The sequence below is a fragment of the Zootoca vivipara genome, chromosome 16 (assembly GCF_963506605.1).
Source record: "Zootoca vivipara chromosome 16, rZooViv1.1, whole genome shotgun sequence".
Classification (NCBI taxonomy): Eukaryota; Metazoa; Chordata; class Lepidosauria; order Squamata; family Lacertidae; genus Zootoca; species Zootoca vivipara.
The window spans coordinates 37,668,737-37,696,368 of record NC_083291.1 but is presented as its reverse complement, the minus strand read 5'-3'; the positions used below and the strand labels follow the sequence as shown (position 1 = coordinate 37,696,368).

At 40.3% G+C, this 27,632-nt stretch overlaps 1 protein-coding gene across 1 annotated transcript in view; it reads left to right on the top strand.

Annotated features, from left to right (window-relative positions):
- WNK3 (WNK lysine deficient protein kinase 3) overlaps positions 1 to 27,632 on the top strand; it is an 81,755-nt gene that overhangs the window by 1,803 nt on the left and 52,320 nt on the right. Inside the window, exon 2 of the mRNA XM_060269240.1 lies at positions 8,433 to 9,085. Within this exon, the coding sequence (XP_060125223.1) occupies positions 8,564 to 9,085 (522 nt within the window). The 5' untranslated portion in view covers positions 8,433 to 8,563. The remainder of the gene's footprint in view (positions 1 to 8,432; positions 9,086 to 27,632) is intronic.

Sequence of the window (27,632 nt, the reverse complement as noted above, 5' to 3'; positions counted from 1 at the left end):
CTGGTTAAGAACTTGGGAGCTGAGCAGCAGATTTTAGTATCTGGGTCATGAAAGTGGAAATAAAGTCCCCTGTGACTTGGAATTTTGGCTACTAGATATCCCATTTGTCTCAGAAAGGTGCAATGCATAGATCAAGATTCCATTAAGCTCTTGTTGCTTTGGCAGTATGGAAGGATATCTGGCAATAGGGTGGTGGTGGTGGTGGTGGTGTCCCTCAGAATGGGAAATAAAAGAAAAGAAAAAATTTATTCATAGCAGAATTCAAAAATAATGGGAGAAATACAGTGCTTCATCGTGGCTGTTGGTGTCTGACGTTCTGGTTGGGTGCTGGGTTTCTTTGGGAGGGTGTTGCTGTTGCAGAATGCTGTGATTTATTCATACCAGGCATCAGAAGGGGCCCTCTGTCTCCTGTCCATGAGTTTATTACTAGTGTCTGCAATTATGATAAAAAAACACAAGGCTACTTAGAACAGAACCTGAAAGCAGAAGCAATTCAGATTATTTTAAGTTACTGTTGAAATGTACATTTTAAATAAAAGTCATGGAGAGTTCCAACAGTTCTAAAAAGATATATTAGCCAGCTATTATTTGTGTGCGTATCTTTCGGGAGCATAACAGACAGTTTTGATTTGTAGCTGAACCCAAACACTGCTTTTGGCCAAAGACCAAGACTTCTTAAAAGAGGTTGGGTCCCTTACTGAATAGTTTCAGCATCAGAGACTATGCATTTCACCACTAGCCTGGTAGCCATGGGCAACAAGGAATTCCATGTAGGTGAGTGAGATGGAGTGCTTTGTCCCTTTTCTGCAGCCAGCATAGAAACACAACAGACTGCAGAAGGGATCAAACTCATCATCCCTCCTCAGCTAGCCCCAAGTAGGTTAGTATACATTTCTGGTTTTTTTTTTGCATTCTTATAGATTTTGTGGACTTCTTTACAAGGTTGTATTATTTGGTAAACAACAGTTTTACCTAATTTAGTATCTTATCCATCTTTTTAATTTGTTTGTGGGTGACATTTAAAAAGTGGCAGCAAATGACTCCTATTGAAACCTGAGGCAGTTAGAACAGGTGGAGCAGAGCTCCCTTTATCAGCCCTATTAGTCTAGACTCGAGCTTGGATTTTGTGTAAAATTTAAGAGAACTTTTCTGTTTCTTGGACCTAGTAGTAAACCCTAACACTAGACTTTGTACCTCTCTCAAAATAACAGGTGGGCATTCCTTCCTTCTCTCCATAGGCATGGTTAGTTCTTGACTTCTCCTTGAGTGTTGGGCAGGAGATTGCTTTGGGATTATTGTTTTAGTTTTGTATGCTGCCTTTTTGCTTCCTACAGTCACTTCTCAACATCTAACATGATATGGATTATTCCTTTTAGATATACTTGCCTTCTGAGCTGTAGTAGGTGATGCTAGCATTTTTAAATTTGCTTAAAGTGTAGAGGAACATTGAGTAAAAGAGACTGTCAAGGACTGAATTGGAGCATTGGAAGTATAGGTAGAAATTCTGAGTTCTGTGAACATTGTGATCAAATATGGAGGACCAAATCACACTTCTGATAGTACAGATAGAGAAAGCATTGCTTTTAAGTCAGGGTTCCTGGTTTGTCTTATGTTTCTTTTCTACTGGCTAGAATATGTAGATTTAGCATAGTTTCAATGCTTGTTTACTGATCATAATGAATACAGTATTATCTGTTTAAACTCTCCTAAATGTCTCAAACAGCTTTTTCCTAATTTGCAGGCGAACTTTTCCCAGTCCTGAATATAGCTTGAGTACATGGCACTTTGTCAAATGATCAGCTACAAAGTCACAGCTGTTCCATATTCTAAGAGTAGCAGACATTTTAAATGTTAAATAATTTTTTTCCAGCATAGGTGAGGTTGAGACATTTCCTTGACATTTCTGAAGCGTATGTTATGTTCAGGAGTTGATATTCTGGCAGATGCTGCATTTGTAACACTTCTGGCTCTGCCCATGCCTTGTCCAGGGTTTTCAATGTAGTCTTTAAGAATGAAAACCTGGGAAGAGTAGCTTTTGCATATTGTGAAGAAAGCGTACTGGAGAAAATCATTTGGGTGAAATCCAGTTCAAGCGGAACAACTTTTGAGCTTTTGATCCCCTTGCAGCCTCCTGCACCACCTTCCACACTATTCTGGAGGGTCACCCAACAGTTTGGAATAGATTTACAACAGGCATGGTGGGAAGGGCAAATTGTCAAAAATCACCTCTCCTTGCCTAATATTAGTAGACACCTCAGGTCGGTCAAAAGCCATTTTGTAAGCAAAATGGCAACGTTTGATTTCACCCTTTGTTTTTAGAAACGTTAATGATGATGATAATAATTGGGTTTTTAACGAACAAAATACCCTGTGGTTTCATATTCTTCTTCTTCCCATAAAATATTAATAGTCATTTAGATAGTGCTTTCTTAGTGTTGAGCCTTCTTTCTATATATTATCAAAGTAATTTTAATAAAGATGAGGGGCTGAAGTTGAGAGTGTCTTCTCAGCAGCCATCCAGTGAGTTCATGGCTAAGGTGAGCTCCTGGCTTGCATCTAAAACCCTTAGTTCCTATGCTGCTGCTGCTGCTTTCATTCATGCTGGACAGCTTATTTAAAGTGGCTTAAGCTTCAATCACTTTTTGACTTAGCCAAAAACCAATCCTACATCTAATTTCTGCCTAACAGCTACTCTACATCTATGTTCATAGCTTGTCGGATTGTGGAAGGTAGCCAAAACTTGTGAGCCGGCTCTTTCTAACTTTATAGATGTGCTGATTTGTTAACCAGAATCTGTATTTTTCTCTGTCGGTAAAACTGTAACCTCTTCCATCTATGAATGTTGTCTTGAAACAAAGTCCAGCATCAATTATGACTGTTGTTTCCTCATCGGAGACTTACAAGTAGGAACCAATGTCATACTAAGGACCACTTCAGAAAAATAATGATGGGGTCAACAGAAATCATTTTGACACTAAGGCAATTTCGGTTACTGTGGTTGTTAGAGATTTGTTTCTGACACTGAATGTGTTGATCATTTGTATTATAATTGTATGGCCAAGCCCACCCATCAAATTTCCTCAAAAGAAAATTTTCTGGACTGTTCAGCAAAAAGCCTTTCCCATAGAGGACTCTCAGATCTCTTTATTGTAACCCTTCCTTCATGCTGCAAAGTTTTATACCCATGATAGCTAGAGAGACTGTTCCAAAATATTTATGTGCATTATTCAGATTACAGATATGATTAATCTTATAACTGTTCTATTAGATGGCTAAGGTTTTGAAGAATCATGGATCAGGGAAGGGGAATCTGCTGACTGGCCATTTGTTACCCTGCCCAGGTTTCTTTAATGTGAGTCAGAAGTTAATCCAGGAGCATTCAGTGCCAGAAGAGATATGATAGATTAGATAGTCATAGGTGGAAGCAGCATTACTGTATTATTGTTTTTCTGTATAGAGTTGAATGGGACCTTGAGGATCACCCAGTTGAAGTCTCTGCAATAGTAGGTTTCTATTGTTCTGCCATTTTTTTAAGGTTAAGGAAGATGATTGCATAACTTCTCTGGACTACTCATTCTAGTGCCCAACTATTTTTATAGTATGGAAGAGTTTTTTGATATCCACCTTCAGCCTACTGCAACTCAAGCCTGCTACTCCCTCTTCTCAGTGGCAACCATATTTAACATATATGTTTATTGGCATATTTCAGGCATGTCCAACTCCCAAGAGACTGTGATCTACTCCCAGTATAAAAAAACTGGCAGTGATTTACCCATTGTCATTGGAGGGAGGAGGAGCGTGTGTGGGGTGAGTGGATTGCCCAGAATTGTTGAGTTTTTTTAAGGAGGGTAGTGCCCAAAGTTGTTGAGTTTTTTGGGGGGGAGGGGGGAGGATTGCACAGTTTTTAGCTTTCCCCCTGTAACTTTTTGTACACGATAAGGATCCCGCGAGCTACCAGGATCAGCCGGGGATCTACCGGTAGATTGCAATCTACTGGTTGGACATCCCTGGCATATTTTATAAAATATTGTGACCAATACTAGATAGCATTATTTTAGCCCTGTTTAGGGAAGTTTTTAATATTTCATGTTTTATCATGTTTTTAATACTCTGTTGGGAGCCGCCTAGAGTGGCTGGGGCAACCCAGTCAGATGGGTGACATACAAATAATAAAATTACTATTATTATTATTAGCTGAGACCTAATCAGTGCTAAGCAAGGTCAGTATTGCTGCTTCCTGTGGCTTAAATATAGCATTCTGTTAAAGGAGATGAACCCAAAATGGCATAGTAGATGCATTGGTTTTTTTTGGCAATCCTGTCTACTGCTGACTTGCTTTCAGTTCTGGCCAATTATAACCTTGGCCATTCTCCACTGTATTCAAGCCTAGATACTTTCTTCAATTTTGTTTTAAGTATTTTCCTCCCAAGTTATAGTTGTTAAATTGCATTTTATTACTTTAAGACAAGACAGATTGCCAGGGCTTTCTCTCAGAATTTTTTAATCTCTTCTACTAGTTTTAGTCTGGCTAATTTGTGGGCTCACTGCATTGTAACCCAACCACAGTCTCCAGGGTTGGGATGACCAAAAAGTAAAACAAAATTGAACCTCGAATAAGTAAAAACATTAAATTGCTCCCAGCATTTCCCTGCCACGTAGTCTCGTGTTTTCTAAAATGACATTGTGAGCAAATGAAGTAGTTGCTTTAAAAAAGAACAAAAACAATGAACCTTTTAAAAACTAGCATTTGTGTATACAAGCTGGGGCTTCTCTGCAGTTAAGAGTCACCATGGGAATGTCACTGTGGCTCAGCTGGCTTTTGGCCTCAAGGGTGAACTGTTGATCATATGTCATATGTCTGCACCTGTTAGCATATACGCTTAGTACCATTTTTGCTAATGACCTTGGCAGCAAAGTTGCACCTGTGAATTCATTCACATTTTGCCCCATCTTGTTTTTTTGGTGGTGCTGGGATAGCTATTAATAACATTTATTGTTACAGATTGGCAGGTTGTTGTGATTAATTTTCATAGCATGTTTGAATTTAGAATTTCTTTCAGCCTTTTGATTGCATAAAGAGAGCAGAGCTACATAAATGAGATATTGATAGAATTTCACTGGCTTCTTTGATATAATGTATCCGCTGTGTTGGGCTGAATATTAGTAATCATTTCCTAGCCATAACACGGTGTGGTGGACTTGCTGGCAAAAGTTGCCACACATCCTAGTTATTTTGAGATATTTTGTCAGATGATTTTTTTGGGAAGTATTTTTATTAAAGATTCCTTGATTTACAGAGAGATGTGCAGTCTCTCTCTCTCATATTTTTTACATGTATCATTTTTGCAAATCAGTTTCATTTGTTGAGACACTGGGAAGAAAGAGGGGGAACGAGGTGGCTACGAGGTGGGAGGGTGGGTGGGGGTGGGATTGGGATTGGGTGGCAATGTTTCTGTTACTTAATATATGTGGGGTTTGTCAGATGATTTTTGAAAATCTAATTTAATAATGGCTTGATTATAGTTTAGCAACAAGCTGAAAGACTTCTCAATATTTGGTGAAGCAAATACTTCTTTTTACAAACATTTCTTTTTGTATTGTATGTTCTGCTATAGCTTAATAACACTATCTTTAATAATGCTGTTTATCAGCCATCTAAGACAGAAGTAGACTGACAAGTCTGTAATATCCTGGGTCTACCTTTAAAAAAACTGGTATTGCTTTGACTACCTTCCAGTTCAAATATATAACTTAGTGATAAGTCACATACTTTTTGTAAAAGATCAACAATTTCATACTTGAGTTCCTTTCAACTCTGGGTGAATGCCATCCAGCTTCAATAAGTTGCCAGTTTTGAATGTGACAATCAGTACTAAAACCACATCTAAAAATATTTGACATAGTTATTCCGATGCAATCCGCCAACACAGTTGTTCAGGTACAGCTAGCTCTCCAAAAGTTTCTTCAGTAAAGACAGAATTTATTTAGACTCCAGTACAATTTTCTTATCCATCTTCAGCACATTTATTTATTTATTTACTACATTTATATCTCATTCTCAGAGGAGCTCAAAGAGGCACACATAGTTCCCTCCTCCCCATTTTATCCTCACAGAGAGGATAAAAGAGATGGTGACAAACCCCAGTAAACTTTCCGATTGAGTGGTAATTTGAACCCTGGTCCCGCAGTCCTAGTCCACCACTGTTAATCAGTACACCACTGGCTCCTTTTAATGACTTGTCATTTGATGATTCTACTGTCCCTATATTTCCTGCTTGGGATAAACCAGACTTCCCCAGCCTGGTGCCCTCCAGGACTATTTCTGTTTTTCATTTCTGAGTCTTTGAAATATACTTCAATGGAATAGAAATATTTGTAATTTGTATTTTTTGTCTGTAATTATGAAATGTTGTTCAAACATGAATTGAGATTGTTGGAGGAAAAGAATGCTTTAACCCACAGTTGCCTTGTGAGATAGTTCAAATTCTGTATTTATTCTCTTTTTTCTTCTTGTTGTGTTATATTTCTTCCCATATTAAAAGCTTACATTCAAAATATGCTTTTTCAATGGAATATTTATCTAGCAGGGACTAGATACTTTTATTCTTTAAAAGATGCTCAGGAGAACTACAAAATAGTTTCCCATGGACATGCTGTGATACTGGTAATAGCTTCATAGGAGCCTTCCGTCAGGTACATTCTACTTGCTGATGAATGAACCTCAAGGTTTCAGTTTGCTCTTTTTAAAATGAATACCTTAAGTCTTCCCTACTTCCCCAAGATTGTTGTTGTTGTTTAGTCGTTTAGTCGTATTCGACTCTTGACCCCATGGAGTCATGGACCATAGCACGCCAGGCACTCCTGTCTTCCACTGCCTCCCGCAGTTTGGTCAGACTCATGTTGGTAGCTTCAAGAACACTGTCCGACCATCTCGTCCTCTGTCATCCCCTTCTCCTTGTGCCCTCCATCTTTCCCAACATCAGGGACAGGTCTTTTCCAGGGAGTCTTCTCTTCTCATGAGGTGGCCAAAGTATTGGAGCCTCAGCTTCACGATCTGTCCTTCCAGTGAGCACTCAGGGCTGATTTCCTTCAGAATGGATAGGTTTCATCTTCTTGCAGTCCATGGGACTTTCAAGAGTCTCCTCCAGCACCAAGATTACACTTTGATAAAACAACATGGGTTGGACCAAATTATTTCAGAAACAAATTATATATTTAAAAGCCTTTGATTAGTTGGTTACAAAGTAAGGTGAAGGATCTTGGCTTCCGCAGGGAAGCCAAGTAGATGTGCCTTAATTCTAGTACAGTACATATTTGTAAACAAACTTGGCATATGACTGCAAGTATCTAGAGGGTTTTAAAGGGAGTCCATTAACTCATCCATTTGCTTGAAGCTTTGCTGTTGTTGTATGCTAGCTAATTAAATGCATTTCCATTGAACAATTGATTTTTTTTTTTTTACATTTGAAAGCTGTTAGAAAAAGCCTCAAAACCGCATTCAAAATCCCAAGCACTGTGGCCGGCAGTGCTACCTTCATAATACAACATGCTAGCAGGAAATACCAGTTTATCCGGACTTAATTATTAAGCACCCACAATGCACATTCATAACATGAGAATAGAAGTACTTTCAGTTAATTTATAAGGAGCAATTGTGGTAAGGGCAGGACATAAGGGGAGTGGTGTCTAAGAAAAGCTGTTAGCTGGTTTCTGTTCTAAGGCAGCATACTGTATGTCAATTTAGATACATACACTGCCTCAGATAAATGACAGTACAGTATTAGGATTTTTGATCAACAGACTGGGGGTTCTGTTCCTTGCTCCTATATATGTACTGTACATACTTCCTAATTTCTTTCTGTTTGAAAGTTTTTTTTGCATGGAGGTAGGTTTAAAAAATGTTTTTATATAGTCCCCAGTGTGAGGCTACAATATTCACTGGCCTTTCTAAGCATCCAACAAGAATTGGAATTTTGATATTTTCTTAGGTGAATGCAGTACTTTGTAATACAAATAATAAAATGAGAGATGACCAACAGGAAAGGTGTATTTGAGAATGTTCGCATTAGTTCAGCTTTGGCAATTGGGTGAACTAATTTACAATAGTTGAGTAGGAAGGGAGGAGAGATACCTAGGTCAGCAAGTTCTTTTTGTATGTCAAACAGTCAGTGCTTTTGTATACAGTATACTTGATGTAACAGAATATATTGAAGCCTTTACTGTATGATTTGATCTATATTGCATGTAACTCTCATTGAGTTTAAAGCAATAATAAAGTTTTAGCAAAAAGCAAAGAAAAGCAAACAGGTTTGTGTTGTTGAGATTAAGGAAGACCAGATTAATTAAGTGAAAGCTGCATTTTTGGTGGCTGGCTGCTTTGTATTTCACTTTCTAAAATGATCCTGTTTTCCCTCCCCTCCTTCTTGTTACAGGTTGCCATGGGAATCTTATGATAATCTGAGAGGAAATAAGTCCTGGTAACATTGCTGTTACTCATGATGTGCCTGAAGTGAAGAGGAAGGGAAACACTTAACATATCCAAGTGCCAAGGCTCGGCTGTGTCATGGCTACGGACTCTGGTGAATCAGCCAGCACAGAGGAATCAGAGAAACCTGATGGAGTCTCTTTGGAAGGTAGGGACTCCTCTGCTGTTGCCCCTTTGACCATGGAGACCAGGACCAAAGAGGATGTCAACACACCTGCCTCTGGGGCAACTACAGAGAGGAAAAGGTTTTTCCGAAAGAGTGTGGAGATAATGGAGGATGAAAAGACCTTGGAACCCACTCCAAAGGATGAACAGGAGCAGTTTGTGATGGGTGACCAGAGGGTGGCTCATCTTTCTTCCAGCAGTCTGGTGGCAGGCCAGGAGGCCAGATGTGAGCATGGCTCAAAGGTGAATTTGGAAGCTTCAAAGGAAAGAACCAAGAAAGAAATAGAAGAGGAGGCCGAGATGAAGGCTGTGGCTACATCGCCTGGAGGAAGGTTTCTGAAATTTGACATTGAGCTGGGGAGAGGGGCCTTCAAAACAGTGTTCAAGGGCCTGGACACAGAAACCTGGGTAGAAGTCGCTTGGTGTGAATTGCAGGTTAGTGTAGATGAGTTCCATCAGTCATTCATGTGTCTGTCTGGTGTTCAGAAAGGCTAACTTTGTCCAGCTTTTGAGAGGTACATTTTGGGATATCCAGAAACCTACATGACTAGAGTGGTCATACTGCAGAGGCTTCTAATTCAGGAACTAGCAACTTGTATGGAATCTTGAGAAACCTAGAACAAGTTACTAGTCTTCATTGTTATGTATAAAAATATATTGCTACCGGTAATTCTGCTAAATTCTTAGAAGTCAGAGATAATCTGCAATTGTTGGGCCACTTTCCACTACTTCTGTCTCCTGCACTTCATTGCCACTTCTGAAGTATTAACAGTTTTGACACCTTTTACTCAGTTCATGTCACAAACTGGGAAAACATTCAATCATGCAGTGCTTACCCCCTCCTAAATAAATAAACTGCACCAAATAAAGTTCACATGTTAAGTAAATTCATGCAAATTGTCAACAGAACTGGGTTTTGTTATGGCTTCGGTACATTTTTTTAAAGCACTGAATTTCAACACCCCTTGGCTACATTCCTTGCATATGATAGGATATCACCTGAGTTGGTATTATTTCATATTGACTTTTTAATGTATAATATTGAGAGTATCCCAAATAGGAATTTCTTTTTTCACCAGTTCACAAACCAACTGACTAATCAATATTTATTTATAAGTAAGCACTGGAAATAATTGCTTATAAATATATGGTTTACATAAGGTTTCTGAGTGGTTTCCTAAGCAGACACTATTAATGGTTGGCTTCCTCTAATTTAGCGTCCACATTCATTATTAAGTCTTTGCTTCCTTCCAGGTCTGTTAAGCACCACCACTTTTGCCCCTTGGTTGCTATGCTTGCCAACAGGATAGAGCTGCAAGTGGGCCGTGGTGTTATGGCTGCTGTGAGTGTCACAAGATGCTGTCTTTTTTCCAAATGCAGGTGAAACCTTTTGTGTGCAGTTCATTTATAGTGCTCTTTGCCAAGTTTCAGGCAATATTCCTGCCACAGGGTGACCAGTTTTTTAAAATGGGAAAGGTTCCTGTAACCATGGGCATAGCCAGGATTTATTTACAGGCCCTGCAGGTGCTTGCTTTCAGGAGAAAATGCTGGAAGTCATGAGAAGCTTTCAGAACCAAACTACCTGTGATGTGATTGGTCAGTTGGCAGAAGCCACGCCTATCACTCAGTTGGATTGCCAGTTGTGTCGCTAGAAAGCACCACAACATACAAATGACCTCAGCGAGAATTTCAATTTCAAATATCCTGATTATTTCTACATTTGCTAAAGTATTTTTATTTATTCACTTGATTGGGGGGGGCAGTCTGTAAATTTAATAGTTGTGTGTAAAAGGTGGCATTTTGGAAGGTGCAGAGATGACAAAAACTCAAAACAATGAAAGATGCAGAAATTCTATTCTTACATCTTGCCACGCTACTCACTTATGCTAGCAAAGCATTCTGGAGGTGGATGCAAACAGACACAAATAGACTTTGGGGTGAGGGTATTAAAAGGGGATTAGACTGGTGAATGGGCCTATCGGGGGCTATTAGCCATTATAGCTTAAGGAACTTCCAGGTTCAAAAACCTGTTGCTGAAAGGAAATGGGAGAGCTGTTGCCCGCTAGCAAATTTCTTGGAAGCAGATACTTGGCCACTCTGGGAAACAGGCTGCTTGACTAGGTGGGCCCTCAGCCTGATCCAGCAGGACTCTTACAATGTTTGGCATCTCTGTTGTCAAAGGTAGTTTATTTACTTATTTTGTAATAATAAATTGGATGTGGGGTTGGGTCCCTTCCAACTTTACAACTCTGTGATTCTATTGCCCCCCCCCATAGTTGTCCTGCTTTGGAACAGATATAGACTGTTATAGAGGACTAATCATGTTATGTGAATAGCAGGTGAATGCATTATAAAGACCATTCAGAGGGAAAGTACCATTTTAAAGCAAGCCAGGTCATTGCTTGCATTTTCTTTGTAATGGAAAATTGATTTGAGTAACTATGATTCAAAAAACAGTTTGTGGTTGTTCCCTCACCCATCCCCATATACCCAGCAGTGGGTGGTGGAATAACTACTGAATGCCTAATAATTGGTTTAATCTCCTCCACAGCTAGTTTAGCCTACGCTCATCAGAATTTTCCATGCCATGCATCTAAACAGCTCCTCTGCAGTGCTGGCTGAGTTTAAAGCAAAGCTTATGCTGTGCCATACTTGTAGCCTTATCAGTTACAACACTCATTGATCCAACACCACAATCTATATTCTTTCCTCCAGCATTATCCTGAACACATTAAAAGAGTAATTTAGCAGGGCTGTTTGGATACAATATCAAAACAATAAATAAAATATGTAACAATTTCAGTTGGTATGTTTGTTACTTAGACCTACTTTTAAATATATTTATTTCAAAGTAAGCCCTATTGGAAGCAGCAGAATTAAACTTATTGTGTTTATGAGAAATGTTACTAGCTATATTTTTAACTCATTAATTACTGAATGAAAGTAATTTCTGGTCCTCAAGCTTAAGGAATGTGTTTGACCCCAGATCTTGGTTGTGAATCAACTCCAAGTATTGTTGGTCTGCAAAATTTATATAGGCTCTTTTCTTAAAATATAGATGAAGGCATTTTAACTCTGAACTCTTGCTGTGGTAGCAGATTCCATAGCTGGCCACCTCTCTGTGAAGAATGCTTTTGCTATCCCTGCCCAAATTGTTTGAGGATAGAACATTGTCAGGAGACCTGGGTTTTATTCTTGGACTTGCTATTACTTTACTGTTTGACTGAAATGTATCCTTTTTCTGTACCCCATCAATAAAAGGTGGATGGCATATTTGCAAGAAGATTTAAGGCTTCTTGAAAAGTGCAGTATGAGAAGTGCTGCATAACCTCTAGTCAAATCTTTTGGTACTTTTGCTCATTTTAGGGCTTAGAGATTATTAATGCTAGACTGCATCTGCTCAGCATTTGCTGGGGTTGCTTTAACTTTATCAGCCGTAATAACTCATTGCCCACTTTACTGTCAGAATCTATTTTAAATCCACCTCAAAGTTTGCCCCAGAAACTTTCCATACTAATTCCTCCTTTCTTGTGTGCATTGCAGGTAAGAAAGTAATTAAGTCAAATATACATCCCAGCACTGACAAGATTAAAAGGTGTATTATACATGAATGTCAGGGACACGGGTGGCGCTGTGGTCTAAACCCCAGAGCCTAGGGCTTGCCGATCAGAAGGTCAGCGGTTCGAATCCCCGCGACGGAGTGAGCTCCCGTTGCTCGGTCCCTGCTCCTGCCAACTTAGCAGTTCGAAAGCACTTCAAAGTGCAAGTAGATAAATAGGTACCGCTCTGGTGGGAAGGTAAATGGTGTTTCCGTGCACTGCTCTGGTTCGCCAGAAGGGGCTTAGTCATGCTGACCACATAACCCGGAAGCTGTACGCCGACTCCCTCAGCCAGTAAAGCGAGATGAGCGCCACAACCCCAGAGTCGTTCGCAACTGGACCTAATGGTGGGGGTCCCTTTACCTTTACCTTACATGAATGTCAGACCTAGATCGCTTCCAGATAGCCTGTTTATTGAGCATTTGTCCTGATTTGTTTGCACATTTAGAGGGGGGAGATTAGATGAGATGGGCTGTTTATTGAGCATTCATTTTGAATGATTGATTTGCCTAGAGGTTATATGACATTGCATCAAACAATTGCTGTCCCACACTTTTCAATGCATTTTCCCCATCACTTTTTTTTAGCTGCATTGTATTTTTATATTTTATTAACAGGTGGAGTTGGTTTTTATTGGAGATAATAAGCTGCTCTGTGGAGGAAGTTACTCAATAAGCAGGATATATTAAAAGAAGTTTTTTTAAACTCTTCCTGTCCTTTGTGATCCCAAGGACAGGTCACCATAGCAACTGTTATTTTTCATGTTTCAAAGATGCACACAACCACAGTCACTTAGAGACAACCGTGATTGAGTGGAAATAACTTCCTGAACACTGAGTGAGTTTGTTGAGGCTGATAGGAACTGGATGGGAGTTGGGAGTTCAACAATATCTGGAGGATCATTTAACTTACTTGGACCCTGTGATCATACTCTGAGGCCCTTCTTAGTGTGCCTTCTCTAGGAGAGGTCTGGAGGGTGGTAACATGAGAATGGGCCTTTTCTGCAGTGGCTCCCCATTTGTGGAGTGCTCTCCCCAGGAAGGTTCAGCTGGTGCCTTCAATTATTATTATTATTTTATTTATACCCCACCCATTTGGGCGGCATGCAGCAGAATATACAAAACATAATAAATCGTCAAATGCCAATTTGCTTTAAAGATGTTTGTTCTCATGAATTTATTCATTTATAACATTTCATACCTGCCTTTCAATTATTGGCTTACTTTTTAAGCCATTATACACCTTTAAGTGCCAGGTGAAAATGTTCTTCTTCAACCAGACCTTTGGCTGATTGATATCCAATGCGCTTTTAATTGTGTTGTGGGAGGAGGGATTATTGGTTTGTTTTTGTTATTTTTATTATGTATTTTGTGATATACAAATTTAATAAATAATAATAGGCTCCCCACTCCCATGCTATGCTTCTATACTTTCTAGTAGTGATCCTTTATAAAGGCAGCCTTGCTTGATTCTAAATCTAAATACATTACTTGTGATTGCATGAAATAGCCATCACTAGTGCTATTTTTCTAGAAAAAGAGGTGCTGGAACTCACCATGAATGCCTCCCTTGTTCTCTTACAATGGCAATGGCACCTACCTGAGAGCTGTTGAGTTTTGGCTCAACCCCCCCCCCCAAGCTATCACTGTAGCAACGTGATCAGGACCTGGGACCATAGCACATGGGAGGGAGGGAGAATGAATTGCGTGTTCCATCCATCCTTGCTTCACACAGTCCACTTAATTCATTACTTCCTGATTAATTACCGTATGTCGACCTGAAAAAGTTCAGAGGGTGGTGGTGCATGAGTGGGACTTATCTGTGGTGGCTCCATGTAATGTCTACCTCCCTACCTCCTGCCCTATCAGTCTCAGTGAGCATTAACCTCTACTGGCTTATTTATATATGTATTTATATAAAAAATAAATAAACACACATACACACACCTTTCAACAAGACCCTTAAGGCAGCTTGGTTTATGGCATTCCACAGATTTCCATCTTGCTGTATAGCATCTACATAACTGGAAGGGATTGTCTGGAGAGTTGGGGGTGTGGAGTCACCAGTAAGCTAAATGTCCTTTTCTATCAAGGAGAGAGTCTTCAGCTGGTGTGTAGGATCAAACATCAGCTAACAAATTGGGATTTAATCCACTTTGGATGGTAGCTGACTAAGTGAGATTTAATCCAGACAAGATAAATGTGTTTTTGGTTGATAGGACTAGTAATCCTGGGATAGTGATGCAGCTTGTTTGGGATGGCATTAGACGTGCCATGAAAAATCAGGTCCACAGCCTGGGAATGCTCCTGGACCTGGCTTTGATTCTGGATTGTCAGGTGGCAGAGTTTTCCCAATTTAAGCTGATATGCCAATGGTGCCTCTTTTGTGGGAGGGAAACTTGGGGCTGTAACCTTTATATGAAGTAGGTACAAAAAAATCAATGGACCAAAGTTAACCATGGTGGGTCTACTCTGAGTGAAAATTTGTTGAATACAACCCCTGGTAGTGATAAATCATGCCTTATTTAAATTGACTGTCAGGAGCCAACAAATACTGTATCTCCAGAACTACAAAATCAATTTCATGCCCTCACCTCGGACAGTGATTCTTGGCCAGATCTCAGAAGACACTGAGGTGGCAGTGAAAGGTACAGTGTACAGAATTCCTGCTGCTCCCCAGAAAAGGAAGAGATGTGTGGTGGTGGCAGGTGATTCCCTATGGAGGGAGACAGAGGCAGCAGTGTAATGAGGAATGGCTCAGGGTTGCAGTTGTGTCTACACGAATGCACAGAGTATGGGAAATAAGCAAGAAGAAAACAAGCTCTTAATAGAGGATGTCAGATATAACCTAATAGACATTACTGAAACTTGGTGGGATGAGGCTCATGACTGGAATGTAGAAATTGAGGGGTACAACCTGCTTAAAAGGAATAGCTCAAACAGGGAGGAGGAGGAGCATTATATGTGAGGGATGTGGACACTTGTGAATGGAGGATGGAGGAAGCTTGTTTTCTCCTGCTCTGGAGGGTTGGATCCGAACCAATGGATTCAAGTTACAATAAAGGAGATTCTGACTAAACATCAGGAAGAACTTTCTGACAGCAAGAGCTGTTTGATGGTGCAACAGACTCCCTCAGGAGGGTGTGGACTCTCCTTCCTTGGAGGTTTCTACGCAGAGGCTGGATGGCCATCTGTCATGATGCTTTAGCTGAGTTTCCTGCATTGCAGGGGGTTGGACTAGATGGCCCTTGGGACCCCTTCCAACTCTACAAGTCTATGAGTCTATGTTCATTAAGGCAGTCTCCAACAGTACTTCCAGCCACATTAACCATTTCTTGTCCAAATCCCCAGTCGTACAACAGTATTTTCAGGTAGCAGTCATGCTTCAGCTGTATTCTAAAGCCAAATGCTCCTAAATTTATTAAGGTTTTATATTCTGTCCCCCCCCCCAAAAAGAAAGAAAGTGAGAGGTGCTTTTACTATCCATGATTTGATGATACTTTATCTTCCTAAGCTATTAAGACATTAGATTGTACTCCTGGACATTCAGAAAACTTTTGACAAAGACTCTCATCAAGTTGTTGAAGATCAGTTGGTACCAGTAGAACACATTTTAGCTACTTAATTGCTTTGAAGCAAAAGTGAGTTAAGCAACCTAAGGTTGTGTAGGATTGCAGCAGTAGTGATTTGTCATACCAATTATGAAGATTCTTGCTGTGAGGCAAAATGCTACATATTTTTATAGTAAATAGTTCTTTTAAATATTTAGCAACTTTTTTTTGCAGAAATGTATGGTGTTTGTGTCTATCTTTGTGCAATTAAGAACAAGTCCTCTCCTTGACCTGATTGTTTCCCTTTCTGAATGACTGCCATAAGTATTAGAACTGAGTTCCAGTCCATTGGAACAACTTCTTAGTGCTTCTTTCCAGCATGTGTGTCTCTTTTCAAAATGAAATTACCTCCCTGTTGGTTGGAAATTAAATAAGAAAAAAAAGTCATGTAGGAACAGCATGAAGATTGCTCTTCCCTCTGAAAGCTTTAGTTATGGTACCAGCAGCACTAACAGCTAAATGTGTAATTCTAGTGCAAGTTTGCACTATGCTCACATTGTTTTTTTGCAATCTATTTAGCATGGAATCCTTTGCTTTCGCTTTATTTTTATTTTTAAACAAACCTCTGCCTTCTGCATAATGGCAGATTTAACTGTTTTTGGTCTTGCTAAACAGAAGTATCCAGTATTGGTTCCTGTGTCTGGTAATTTTTATCCCTGAATGAAGACTCGTTGAAATAGATGTGATATGGTTTTACGTGAAAACATTAGTTTCCTGAAGCACTTCACTGTTCTGGTACTGTAAAATGAGAAATACAAAACAGGTAAAATGATTCTTTTAATTAGATTCTCTTCTGTTGTTGAAGACACATGCATCCCTTCCAGTTACTCAGAGCTCTTTATCAACAGGAAGTTGGTTCAGATGAATTAAAAGTGTTCTCTTTTCTATTTTTCATGTGCAGGTTACTTGCAATTTATGCACACTTAACTTGTGCACGTTCAGCTTTACACACTTGACAAAAATATCAAAAAGAGGTGGAAAGAGACTTTAGCAGTCCCATCCACCACTGAATCCAATTGGAACCCAACATGTTTTGACTATACACAATTTTGGCTTTAGGCGATATCCCCGGAGCATAACCCCCGTGTAAGTTGAGAGTTGCTTGTATAAGAAATTGATTCAAAAAGTATATGGTCTCAAAACATGGATTCAGTAAGGGTAGATCATTTAGTTGGTAGCAATACCAACAAGGCCATAAATGTATTATTTTACTACATTTAAAGAGATATTTGACCACATGGAATATGGAAAGCAAACCTTTAATTTTAGAAAATGAAGATGAATGTAAGACTTTACAATCATAAGTATCTTCTGCTTTTCATCAGTTGCTTATATGCCCCCCCCTCTTCCATTACTTATATGTTTAAGCCAGGCAGAATGTTTGACCTTCTGCCTTCCAATATTAAGCAGCTATCAGATCATCTGAGTGCCATTTAGACTAGTGTTTATTTTGGCTTATTAAAAGGTAAGAGATTATGTTGGAACATCAGTCATTTTAAAAGGTAATCAACAAAAAGGAAACATAGAAAAACTGAACTAGTCATGGAAATTGGCTTCATAGGCAGGTGATCAGCACTTAAGTAAACAATGACTCTTTGTCTTTGTTCCAAAGCTGTTGGAAAAGTTTTGCCTTTGCAGCTGCAAAGAGTGACTGACATTGGGATGTCTTACAAACCATCAGACACTTAATGTGGAAGGGAAAGAAAGTTTGGTAACAGAGGTCTGATCTAGTTCTCAGATAAGCTGGTTAAAGCAGTAATGGTACCGTAGTTATCAAGAGGAGAGCAATGTATTTTAATATCTGTATGGATTGTAATTGCCGGCAGACATGGAGTGATTTATGGGAAGGTAGTCTGTTGACCGGTCAGACAATACAGCCAGGATTTATGGTGCTATATGGTTACATGTGCAAATCCACCCAGGGGTTTTCTGTTCTTAGCTTGGATTGCACAGCTTTGCAGTAGAAAGACTAGGCTTGATGACATAAGCCCAAACTGACTGGCTATGTTGTAGTTTCTGTGCTATTTCTTGTGACCATCTTCTAAGAGAAGATGATGTATGAAAGAAATAGAAAGATCTGGACTGTCTTCCCACTTTCTGCAGAAATCTATATTAGCATGGGTGGCATTATTTAACCATTTGCAGCCCTTAGTTTCAACTACTGTACCGGTATCTGCAAAAATTGGAAGAAAAAATTCTGTAAAACTCTTTTGAAGCTTTGATTGTTCTGCATACTGGGGTTAGTGAGTGCCGAAAGTGTATATGATTGTTTTTAGTTTCTAATGGTTAGAACCATCGTGTTAATTATTGCACATGCTGTTTAAATGCAAACACTGTTCCATGTTCTGAAGGTGTTGTAGCTTAGTGGGCTTATATAAGTGAACAAGAGACTGCTTTTGTTAAGTAAGCATATGTTTCTTTTATTTAGTCATGGAAAATAAAAGATGACCCTGGACAGCTAAACGTCAGAAGAGACTTTGGGATTAAAACCAACCGTAAAAAATGACAATTGCATAAGTTAAGAAACGGAAGCATAAGACCATTACATAATTTAATAGATTTTGCATAAAATTGTCTCCAAATTGTACAAACAGATAATTTGCCATTGTAATTGTAACTTGTCACCTTTTAAAAAAGAACAACAAAACAAACAAAGGCTTTAAAATCTATGATGTTGTTGGGGATGGAAAGAAATTAGCATATTATATAGTTCAGTGAAGCAGAAAAGTTTCCTGTTCCAGTGCCTGTTTTCCTAATGGCTTGATTTTGGTGGGCCAATTAACCATTTTTATGTTTATGGACGGATAAACCTGCTTAACTGCTTGCTTGGAGTGCATTAGTTGGGATATTTAGCTTATAGTGAATAGTCTCAGCAAGGCACTTTGTTGCATGACACCCACTAACATACAGTATACACTCCTTTCTATAACTGAGGACATTATAGTAAGTCTAACCATCTTAAGCATAAAACATCCCCAGCTGGTGCCTGCCTTAATTTCTAAGGTAGGAGACAACATATCTTCTTTCTGTACCTCATGCCATAGGATAACTGCTCTTCAAATTGGCAAGCTGATTCTAATATGTGACTTTATTCTACTTTACAGTAGGTTATTTCTTGTCCTGTCTTCTGGGCAGGATGAACAATTCCCTGTTTTTCATTTTTTGAGATACCGTACATTTGTAAAACTCCTTTTCTTGAGGCTATATATAATTAGCTGTTTCAAACTTTCTTCATGCTGTGTGCTTTCTATCCTAAACCCACTGTTTTCAAAATTATTTCCAGCTTAATGTTTCTTGGAACAGAAATGTCCAGAACTGATCATAGCACTGCATGTGAGGTCTTATTAGTGCTCAGTGGAATGCTACTAGCTATGTTCTACCTCCTCAGTTGGAGGCAGTATTCCCCTGAAGGCCGGTTGCTGGGAATCACAACTGGGGAGTGCTATCGTGCCCAGGTCTTTCTTACAGGCTTTCCTTTGGCATCTAGTCGGTCACTGAAAACAGAATCCTGGACTAGACAGATGTTCCATTGGCCTGATCCAGCAGGCTGTTCTTATGAACTTTTCCTGAGTCTTGCAAATGATAGCCCAGATTTAACATTCTCTGACCACGGGTGAGAATAATGGTTTGGCAAAATGAAATCCATCACAACTATTACACTAGCAGAAGTTGGTGCAACAAGAAGTATTTGTGCTAAAGCCATCTGTTGCAACCATTCACAAGAACCATGCTGGCTTCCTGTACCTTCCCATTTATTTAATTTATTTGACTTCTTGTCATCTAGCAGGTCTCCAAGGGACTCGTACAGAAGAACATAAACATAGGCTCACTATAAAATAGAACCATTCTGCTAGTGTAACAGGCTAAGGGACTTTCACTTAGCACTACATTGCACTCCCTTGATGGTTCTGCTGATCGCATAGCCAAAAATGGCACTTGTCTTTTGCATCCTAATTTTTGACTTATGACTCAGTGGTTATTCTGGATAATCAGCTAACTGTTTAACCAGGAACTGAATTGTTGACAGTCAGCAATTGACCAATTAACAAAAGGTTCCATTTGAAACAAAGCTTGCTTGTTGTAAATTAACCTAGCGTGAATTTGGAGTGCAGTTCTAGGTGGGGTCTGTGATGCCAGTTTGTGTGAACCAATGGGAAAAGGATGGTGTCCAATTCTTGAATGCTATTCAAAACTCATTATTGTCAATGGAAAATAAATGGCAAGTACAAATATATTTTTTCTCCTCCCCAAGCTAAATGTGTGTGTGTGTGTGAGTGTGTGTGGGAAATAATTTTTGGGTGCACCACATATATAATGAGTTCAAGTTTCTGTGGCAACAGTACAGTGGTACCTCAGGTTACAAACGCTTCGGGTTACAAACACTTTGGGTTACTAACTCTGCTAACCCAGAAGTAGTACCTCGGGTTGAGAACTTTGCTCCAGGATGAGAATGGAAATCGCGCACTGGCGGCTCGGTGGCAGCGGGAGGCCCCATTAGCGAAAGCACGGTTCAGGTTAAGAATGGTTTTGGGTTAAGAACGGACCTCCGGAACGAATTAAGTTCGTAACCTGAGGTACCACTGTATTTCTTTATAGAATTGTAGGAAGGATGCTGAAGGTCATCCAGTCCAACCCCCGCAAAGAATGCAGGAATCTCAACCAAAGCATCCCTGACAGATGGCCAGCCAACCTCTGCTAAAAACGTACAAGGAAGGAGAGTCCACCACTTTCTGAGAGAGTCCGTTCCACTGTCAAGCAGCTCTTACTGCTTGTTGCATGACTTAATTGGTTGCATTAAGTCAATAACGTCAAAAACAATTACTCTATAATCAGTTGCATTTCAGCCAGCCTGAAGCAAACAATAAAATGTTTGCAGCTTTGCAAAATCACCCATCATCATTAATTTTGCAAATTGTCGCTTGTTGATCACTTGAACATAGGCACATAAAACAATTGAGTTGTTCAGAGGTCCTTGATTTGTCTTTCCTGTAGAATTCTGTTGAGCGAAGTGGCTGTTTAGAGCCCCATCAGATGTGAAGAGGCCAGCAGTGCCCACTTCTCCTTGGGCTGTGGAGGATGGAAGGAAGACTGCATCCTCTTGGCATCTGTCCCTTTCATTATTGCTCCTTCCCTTTCTCATTGTGTTTCCTGGCTTTGCTGCATGTATGTGCTGCCAAATTTATGCTAACTGAGCATCAGCCAAAGGAATTAAAGGGGATTGTTAACTTACAATCACTCATTTGCCGTCATGTTGAGTAGGACTAATGCATTTTGTGGTATTTTATTTGTAAAAAGAGAGTTCTCTTAAAAGTGTGTGTGTGTTTGTGTGTGTTGTACACACCTGTCCTCTTTGCCTGAATGTTTGCTTTGGGTTTAAGCAAGTTGAAAGTTTTGGTAGCAGGAAAAAGGAAATAATTTGCCTATGTATAACTTAGGTCAGCATTCATAACTGTTTTATTTTGATTCAATACTTACAATAGACCATAAAGGCATAAGTAGGTTGAAACCTAGCCCAAGGCACATCTTACACTTTTACCCTCCTCTTAAACACAGAATCCTCTGTTGAGTTAGTGTTTCATTCTGTTGAGCCGAGTTTGCTGCATTTGTCCTTGAAGGAAGTTAGAGATCATCAGAAGCCTGGTACTGATATAAAGTGTTCTGAACTCAGCAAGTATTAAAATCATTTATTTTGACTTCCAGCTGAGTGGCATCACTTGTTTGTTAAATCACATATCTTATTTCATGCTGTTATTGAAGATGTTTAACATCCACTCGGGCAAACAAAGGCATAGTGGCACCTGGGGCGGGGCATCGCTATGTAGCGCGCATGTGCGGCATCGCTACGTACAATGTATGCGGCGTACGTAGCGATGCCACACATGCGCTGTACGTAGCGGTTTCACCGCTCCAGCACCGTATGGACGGTGCCGGGATCCTCTGGAGCGGCACCAGCGGCAAACCACTATGCATAGTGCATGTGCGGCGTCGCTACGTACAGTGCATGCATGTGACGCCGCACATGCGTTGTACATAGCAGTTTGCTGCCAGCGCCGGGATCCTCTGCTTGCAGCTGCAGCCGCGAACGGAGGATCTTCCACACACAGCTGCGGTGGCGCGGTGGCTGCTCACGCCGCTGCAGTGGGGCACTGCCTTGTCACCCCTGGAGACGTGGAACTGGGAGCGTACCACCACCACCACCCCCGCCCCCCCCGTTGCAACGCCACTGCATCCACTACTCCTGTTAAGATGCAAAGTTATTAGTAGTCCTTGCAACTACCGGTACTGCAACTTGAAATAATTGACTTCATTCTTTGTGGTCTCACACTTCTTATTGTTACATTTATATCCCACCTTTCCTCCAAGGAATTTAAGGTGGCATATGTGACTCTCCCCCTCTCCATTTTGTCTTTACATCAAAACCCTGTGATTAGGCTGAGAGACATTGACTGGCCCAAGGTCACCCAGTGAATTGCACAGCTAAGTGAGGATTTGAACCCTGATCTCCTAGGTCCTAGTCCCGCATTCTACCTACAAAACCACTAGAGCATTCTAGTTCCAGGACTCATATCCTCATTCATTCCCCTGTAAGGGTTCTACACTTGGATAGTGCTTCAAAGGATGAGTTGAGACGGATTGAGTGCCTTCCTACTCTGACCTCTTCTACCATCTTAGCTGCATCTATAGGATATCTAAAGGGTTCTGTCGGAGAGGCTTTCCTCTACCTCCTGCCAGTAATTGACGTCTAGCTAGCAGAGTGTTGTCTTTGGACACTGTGCATAGGTTATGGAACCACCTTCCCAGGGAATTTCAAGTGCCCCATCTCTTATGGCTTTCTACTTCCTTGTTGAGGTACAGTGCTTTTCTTTTGGCAGACCTCTGGCTTGTCAATCTTGACATATTTTGCATGGATTCTAATGAGTGTTAGCTGCCTTTTTCTTTCAGTAGTTTTCGTTTTCCTTGTGTGCCTATGGAACAGCCGGTCTCTGTTAGAAAGTGCTGGTGGTGGTGGGGAATGCTCTCCTCAGGAAGGCTTGCCTGGTGTATTCATTACATATCTTTAGAGCCAGGTGAAAAATTTCTCTTCAGCCAGGCGTTGGGCTGATTAACATTCTATCTTTTAAAAAATGTGTTTGTGGGAGAGGGCTATTGGCTTGTTTTTGTTTTATTATGTATTTTGTATTCTCATTTTGTATTTTTCTGCTGTGAACTGCCCTAAGATCTTCAGATGAAGGGTGGTATACATATTTAATAAATAATAATAATAACTGTGATAATGCCTCTTGCTTGCCTGGATGCAGGATGGGGAGATATGTGTAGAAACCATACATTTTGCATGGCTCGAATGTGGTCTACTAAACAAAGGTAACAATTGCATTCATTGTGCCACTTTTTTGTTTTGGATCCTCATCCACCATCTGGCATGCAGTACCTGGAAGGTTGCTCAGGAGGGACTGTGGCCCTTGGACTGAAAAGAGTTTCCTGTTATAGATTTAGAAGATCTATCAACTGTCCCTCCAATTAGAATTGCTCAAGGCAGCATACAAAATACAATGTAGATACCATGACTGAGATACAGAGAGGAATAGATCAAGCTTTAAGGTGTTTAAATGGGAGGTGTGTGTGTGTTCAAAAACAGCATCCTAATAGACTGTATACATAGCTTTGAGCACATTAAATACCACAATCCTTAAAAGTTTTCAGAAAATATTGAGCATGAATGACCCATTGCAACATGAACATGAGTCATTAACTGGGTGGGCACTTGAGTTCGAGCAGTAGGAACACACAGGAGCCAGAGTAATAGATAATCTATGCACAACCTTACTCTCATGTCTTGAGGGGGCTTCCTTCTTCTGACCAACAACTTTTGGCTGATAAGGAGCTGGGAAAATCGGAAAGGGCCTATTTATATGGGGATTTAAGGGTTCATCCAGAGGGTTGTCTTCTCAATAGATCTCCTTGAGGGATTAGTTGCCTTGCTGCATTTGGCAATATTTCTACAACTTGTCATAAAGCTTTGCTGATATGCATCTGACCTCTCTGACTTTCCTTTCATGCTGTTGTAGTATTTTCTACCATACTGTACTGTTGTACTGTTTTTAATATTTGGTTGGAAGCCGCCCAGAGTGGCTGGGGAAACCCAGCCAGATGAGCGGGGTATAAATAATAAATTATTATTATTATTATTATTATTATTATTATTATTATTATTATTATTATTACTATGCTGTCCCCTCTGCACCTATCCCACTGGGTCCTTCTTGCCCTTGCCCTTGAATTTCCTCTCTCTCTGGCAAAAGGTTGTTTCGTGGAATGGCAGGCACTGGACAGAACATGAGGACACATGCACTCTGTTGTATGCCCTGCTTTTGAAAAAGTGTTCCTCCTGATACAATTAATAAAAATTACTACATTAAAAGTATATCTATTTTAAAAGTAAACATTTCAAGTGTTAAAAATAAAAAGGACTTCACCTGGTAGCAAAATAAAGTAGGTGCCAGGTACACTTCCCAGAGAAAAGCATACTGCAACCAGGGTGCCACCACTGAAAGTGTCCTCTCTCATGTTCCTACCCTGTCTTGCTTCACCATCTACCTTGTTTCAGATGCTGAAACAAGAACTTAATGTGCAGAAAAGTTGATATAGAGTCGGGCAATCCTTTATGTACCCTATTCCCAAACCAAACTGTATAGGGCTTTGAAGATTTGCACCAGTAATATACTGGTACATTGTACTTGGGAAAAGATTAGGACCAAATAGTGAGATGTGATCTCAGATACCAGTTAGCATCGTAACAACTATATTTTGAACTACAGCTTTTGGTCTTCAAAAGCAACTCCTCACACAATGCATGACATTAATCTGTGTTGAAGATTACCGAAGCATGGATCACTGTGGTTAGGATCTTTTAATGACACTAGAGGATCAGTGATCGCCCTCAAGCTCATACCTGATCACTCAGGGATTACAACCCTGTCTACAGTATGACCAGGCCTATCCTATACAAAATACTACCTACCAACCAACAGCATCTCCACCTTGTCTGAATTGACTTCATTTTATTGGTCCTCATCAAATATATTACCAAATCTAGACATTGGTTGAGCACTTCCCCTGCCACACCTGAATCTGATATAAAGAGAAAACTGGATGTTGTCAGCATATGGATGTCATCGAAACAAAACCCCATATGAACTCATTTGTTAAAAAGCTTGGGGGACAAAATAGAATGCTGTGGGAACCCATAGTACAGATGCCATGGAGCCAAGCAGTGATTCCAAAGTACAAGCAACTCAGTTTATGTGGGGGTTATGCTCCAGGGATAGCACATGAAGCCAAAATTGCACGTGGTCTAAACATACTGGGTTCAATAGTGAGTGGGCTTGCCAAAGTCTTTTTTCTCTGGACACTTGTCCCCATCTTATTTTTTAAATTTACCAAGTGCATAAATCTGAATGCACACAAGTTAAATGCCCATAAGTTGCAAATTACCTGTACCACCTTCTGCAATCAGCTGTCAAAGTACCAATGAAACCAATGCAGTGCCCCTAGTTTGCAATGCTGATAGCCTATCTAGAATTATACCGTGGTACCGTAAATGGTGGCGCGGGACCCAGGTGGCGCTGTGGTTAAACCGCTGAGCCTAGGGCTTGCTGATCGGAAGGTCAGCGGTTCGAATCCCTGTGACGGGGTGAGCTCCCGTTGCTTGGTCCCAGCTCCTGCCAACCTAGCAGTTCGAAAGCACGTCAAAATGCAAGTAGATAAATAGGAACCGCTACAGCGGGAAGGTAAACGGCGTTTCCATGTGCTGCTCTGGTTTGTCCGAAGCGGCTTTGTCATGCTGGCCACATGACCTGGAAGCTATACGCCGGCTCCCTCGGCCAATAATGTGAGATGAGCGCGCAACCCCAGAGTCGGTCACGACTGGACCTAATGGTCAGGGGTCCCTTTACCTTTACCTTTACCTTTACCTTTACCGTAAATGGTGCTAAAAGCTGATGAGAGGTATAGGAGAGTCTATAAAGTCACACCTCCCTGCCCCTCTCCCTCCATAGTTCATCCATCAAAATGACCGGCAACCTCTGTGTTAGAACAAAGCAGGACTGAAATAGACCTAGATAGTCTCATCCAGGAAACTGATTGCACAGCAACCTACCGTATATTCCGGCGTATAAGACAACTGGGTGTATAAGACGACCCCCAACTTTTCCAGTTAAACTATAGAGTTTGGGATATACTCGCCGTATAAGAAATACGACCGGTCGTATAAGACGACCCCCGACATTTGAGATGATTTCCCAGGGTTAAAAAGTAGTCTTATACGCAGGAATACACAGTACTACTCAAGCACTTGGGCTAGAAAGGGAATATTTGCAACTAGATCTAGAAGGGAAATTTTCAGGATGAGTTGTAAAACTTCTTCATTTAGGGTGGCTGGAGCAGGCCTTCTTTCAAGGAAGTGTTGGTCCAATCTCTTCCTGGATTGATATTATGAGCCAAGAAAAATAAAGGGTTAAGTATATAGGTTGTATGTCCAAGGACTCTGTCCAGCAACTTAAATTCATCCAATGAAACAGGCTTACATGTGCTCTGGTTACCTGCCCAGATTGGTGTTCTTAACACTGGTGACCAAGTTAAGGCAAATGTGAGTGGTTTTTATTTTCAAAATAATAATAATAATAATAATAATAATAATAATAATAATAATAATAATTTATATACCTCCCTTTATCAAAAGATCCCAGGATGGTGCAGAACACCAGAAATGCACTACAAAACATCAATGATAAAAACATAATAAAATCATAGTAAAAAGCATACAGACAGCCTAATTGTAAAATAATCATAATAATAACAGTCCTCTTCCCTACACATTTACAGGCCATAGATCATTTAATAGTCATAGGCCTGGGTAACATAGCTGGCAAGTTTTCCCTTTTCTCGTGAGGATGCCTTTTCAGCATAATTGAATTTCCCTTAAAAAAAAAGGGATAACTTGGCAGCTATGCTGGGTAAAGAGGAATGCTTTTGCCTGGTGTTTAAAGACATATAATGATGGCACCAGGGAAACCTTTCTGGGGAGAGCATTCCACAATTGGAGCCACCACAGAAAAGGCCCATTCTCTTGTTGCCACCCTCCAAACTTTGCCTTCAGGTTTTTTTAGTATATCAGGGAGCCATTCAGGTCCTGCTTAGTATATATAATCTGCAAGTGTGTAAAAACCAAAGGCACCTGGGAAAACTTTCTTTAATGTTTTTCTTACTTTACTGCTCCCCATAAAACAAATTTCTAGAAGCAGCACTTTTCATTCTTTTTGCCAACTATGGCTATATCAATTCATTGGGCAGCATCCAACGAAATACTGTAGGACTTCTAGTGGTGCATTTTAAGTTCCCCCTTCCTCTCCTCTTCCCATGCACTTCCTAAACCTGTTCTAGATTCCTCACACCATCCAGAACAGAGGAAGGGGAGGGCATAGGTGTGTGTGTGTAGGGGGAGAGGGGAGGGGAGGAGATTCCTTTCTGTTTCACAAAGGGAAGACCTTCTGTTAATTGAACTGCTTTGTTGGATACCGCCCATTGCTTTTATCACTCGTGTTTGGTGTCTTTCCCACTGTGTGTTTAAAACAGCATTGTGACCCATACTTGACCAACCTAGACCAGGAATAACAGCTACACCAGAACCAAGAAAGAGTCTTATGGAACCCGATATACTAACAAATTTGTTATGGCATAAGTTTAATTAGATGCATGACAATGCTCACACAACATA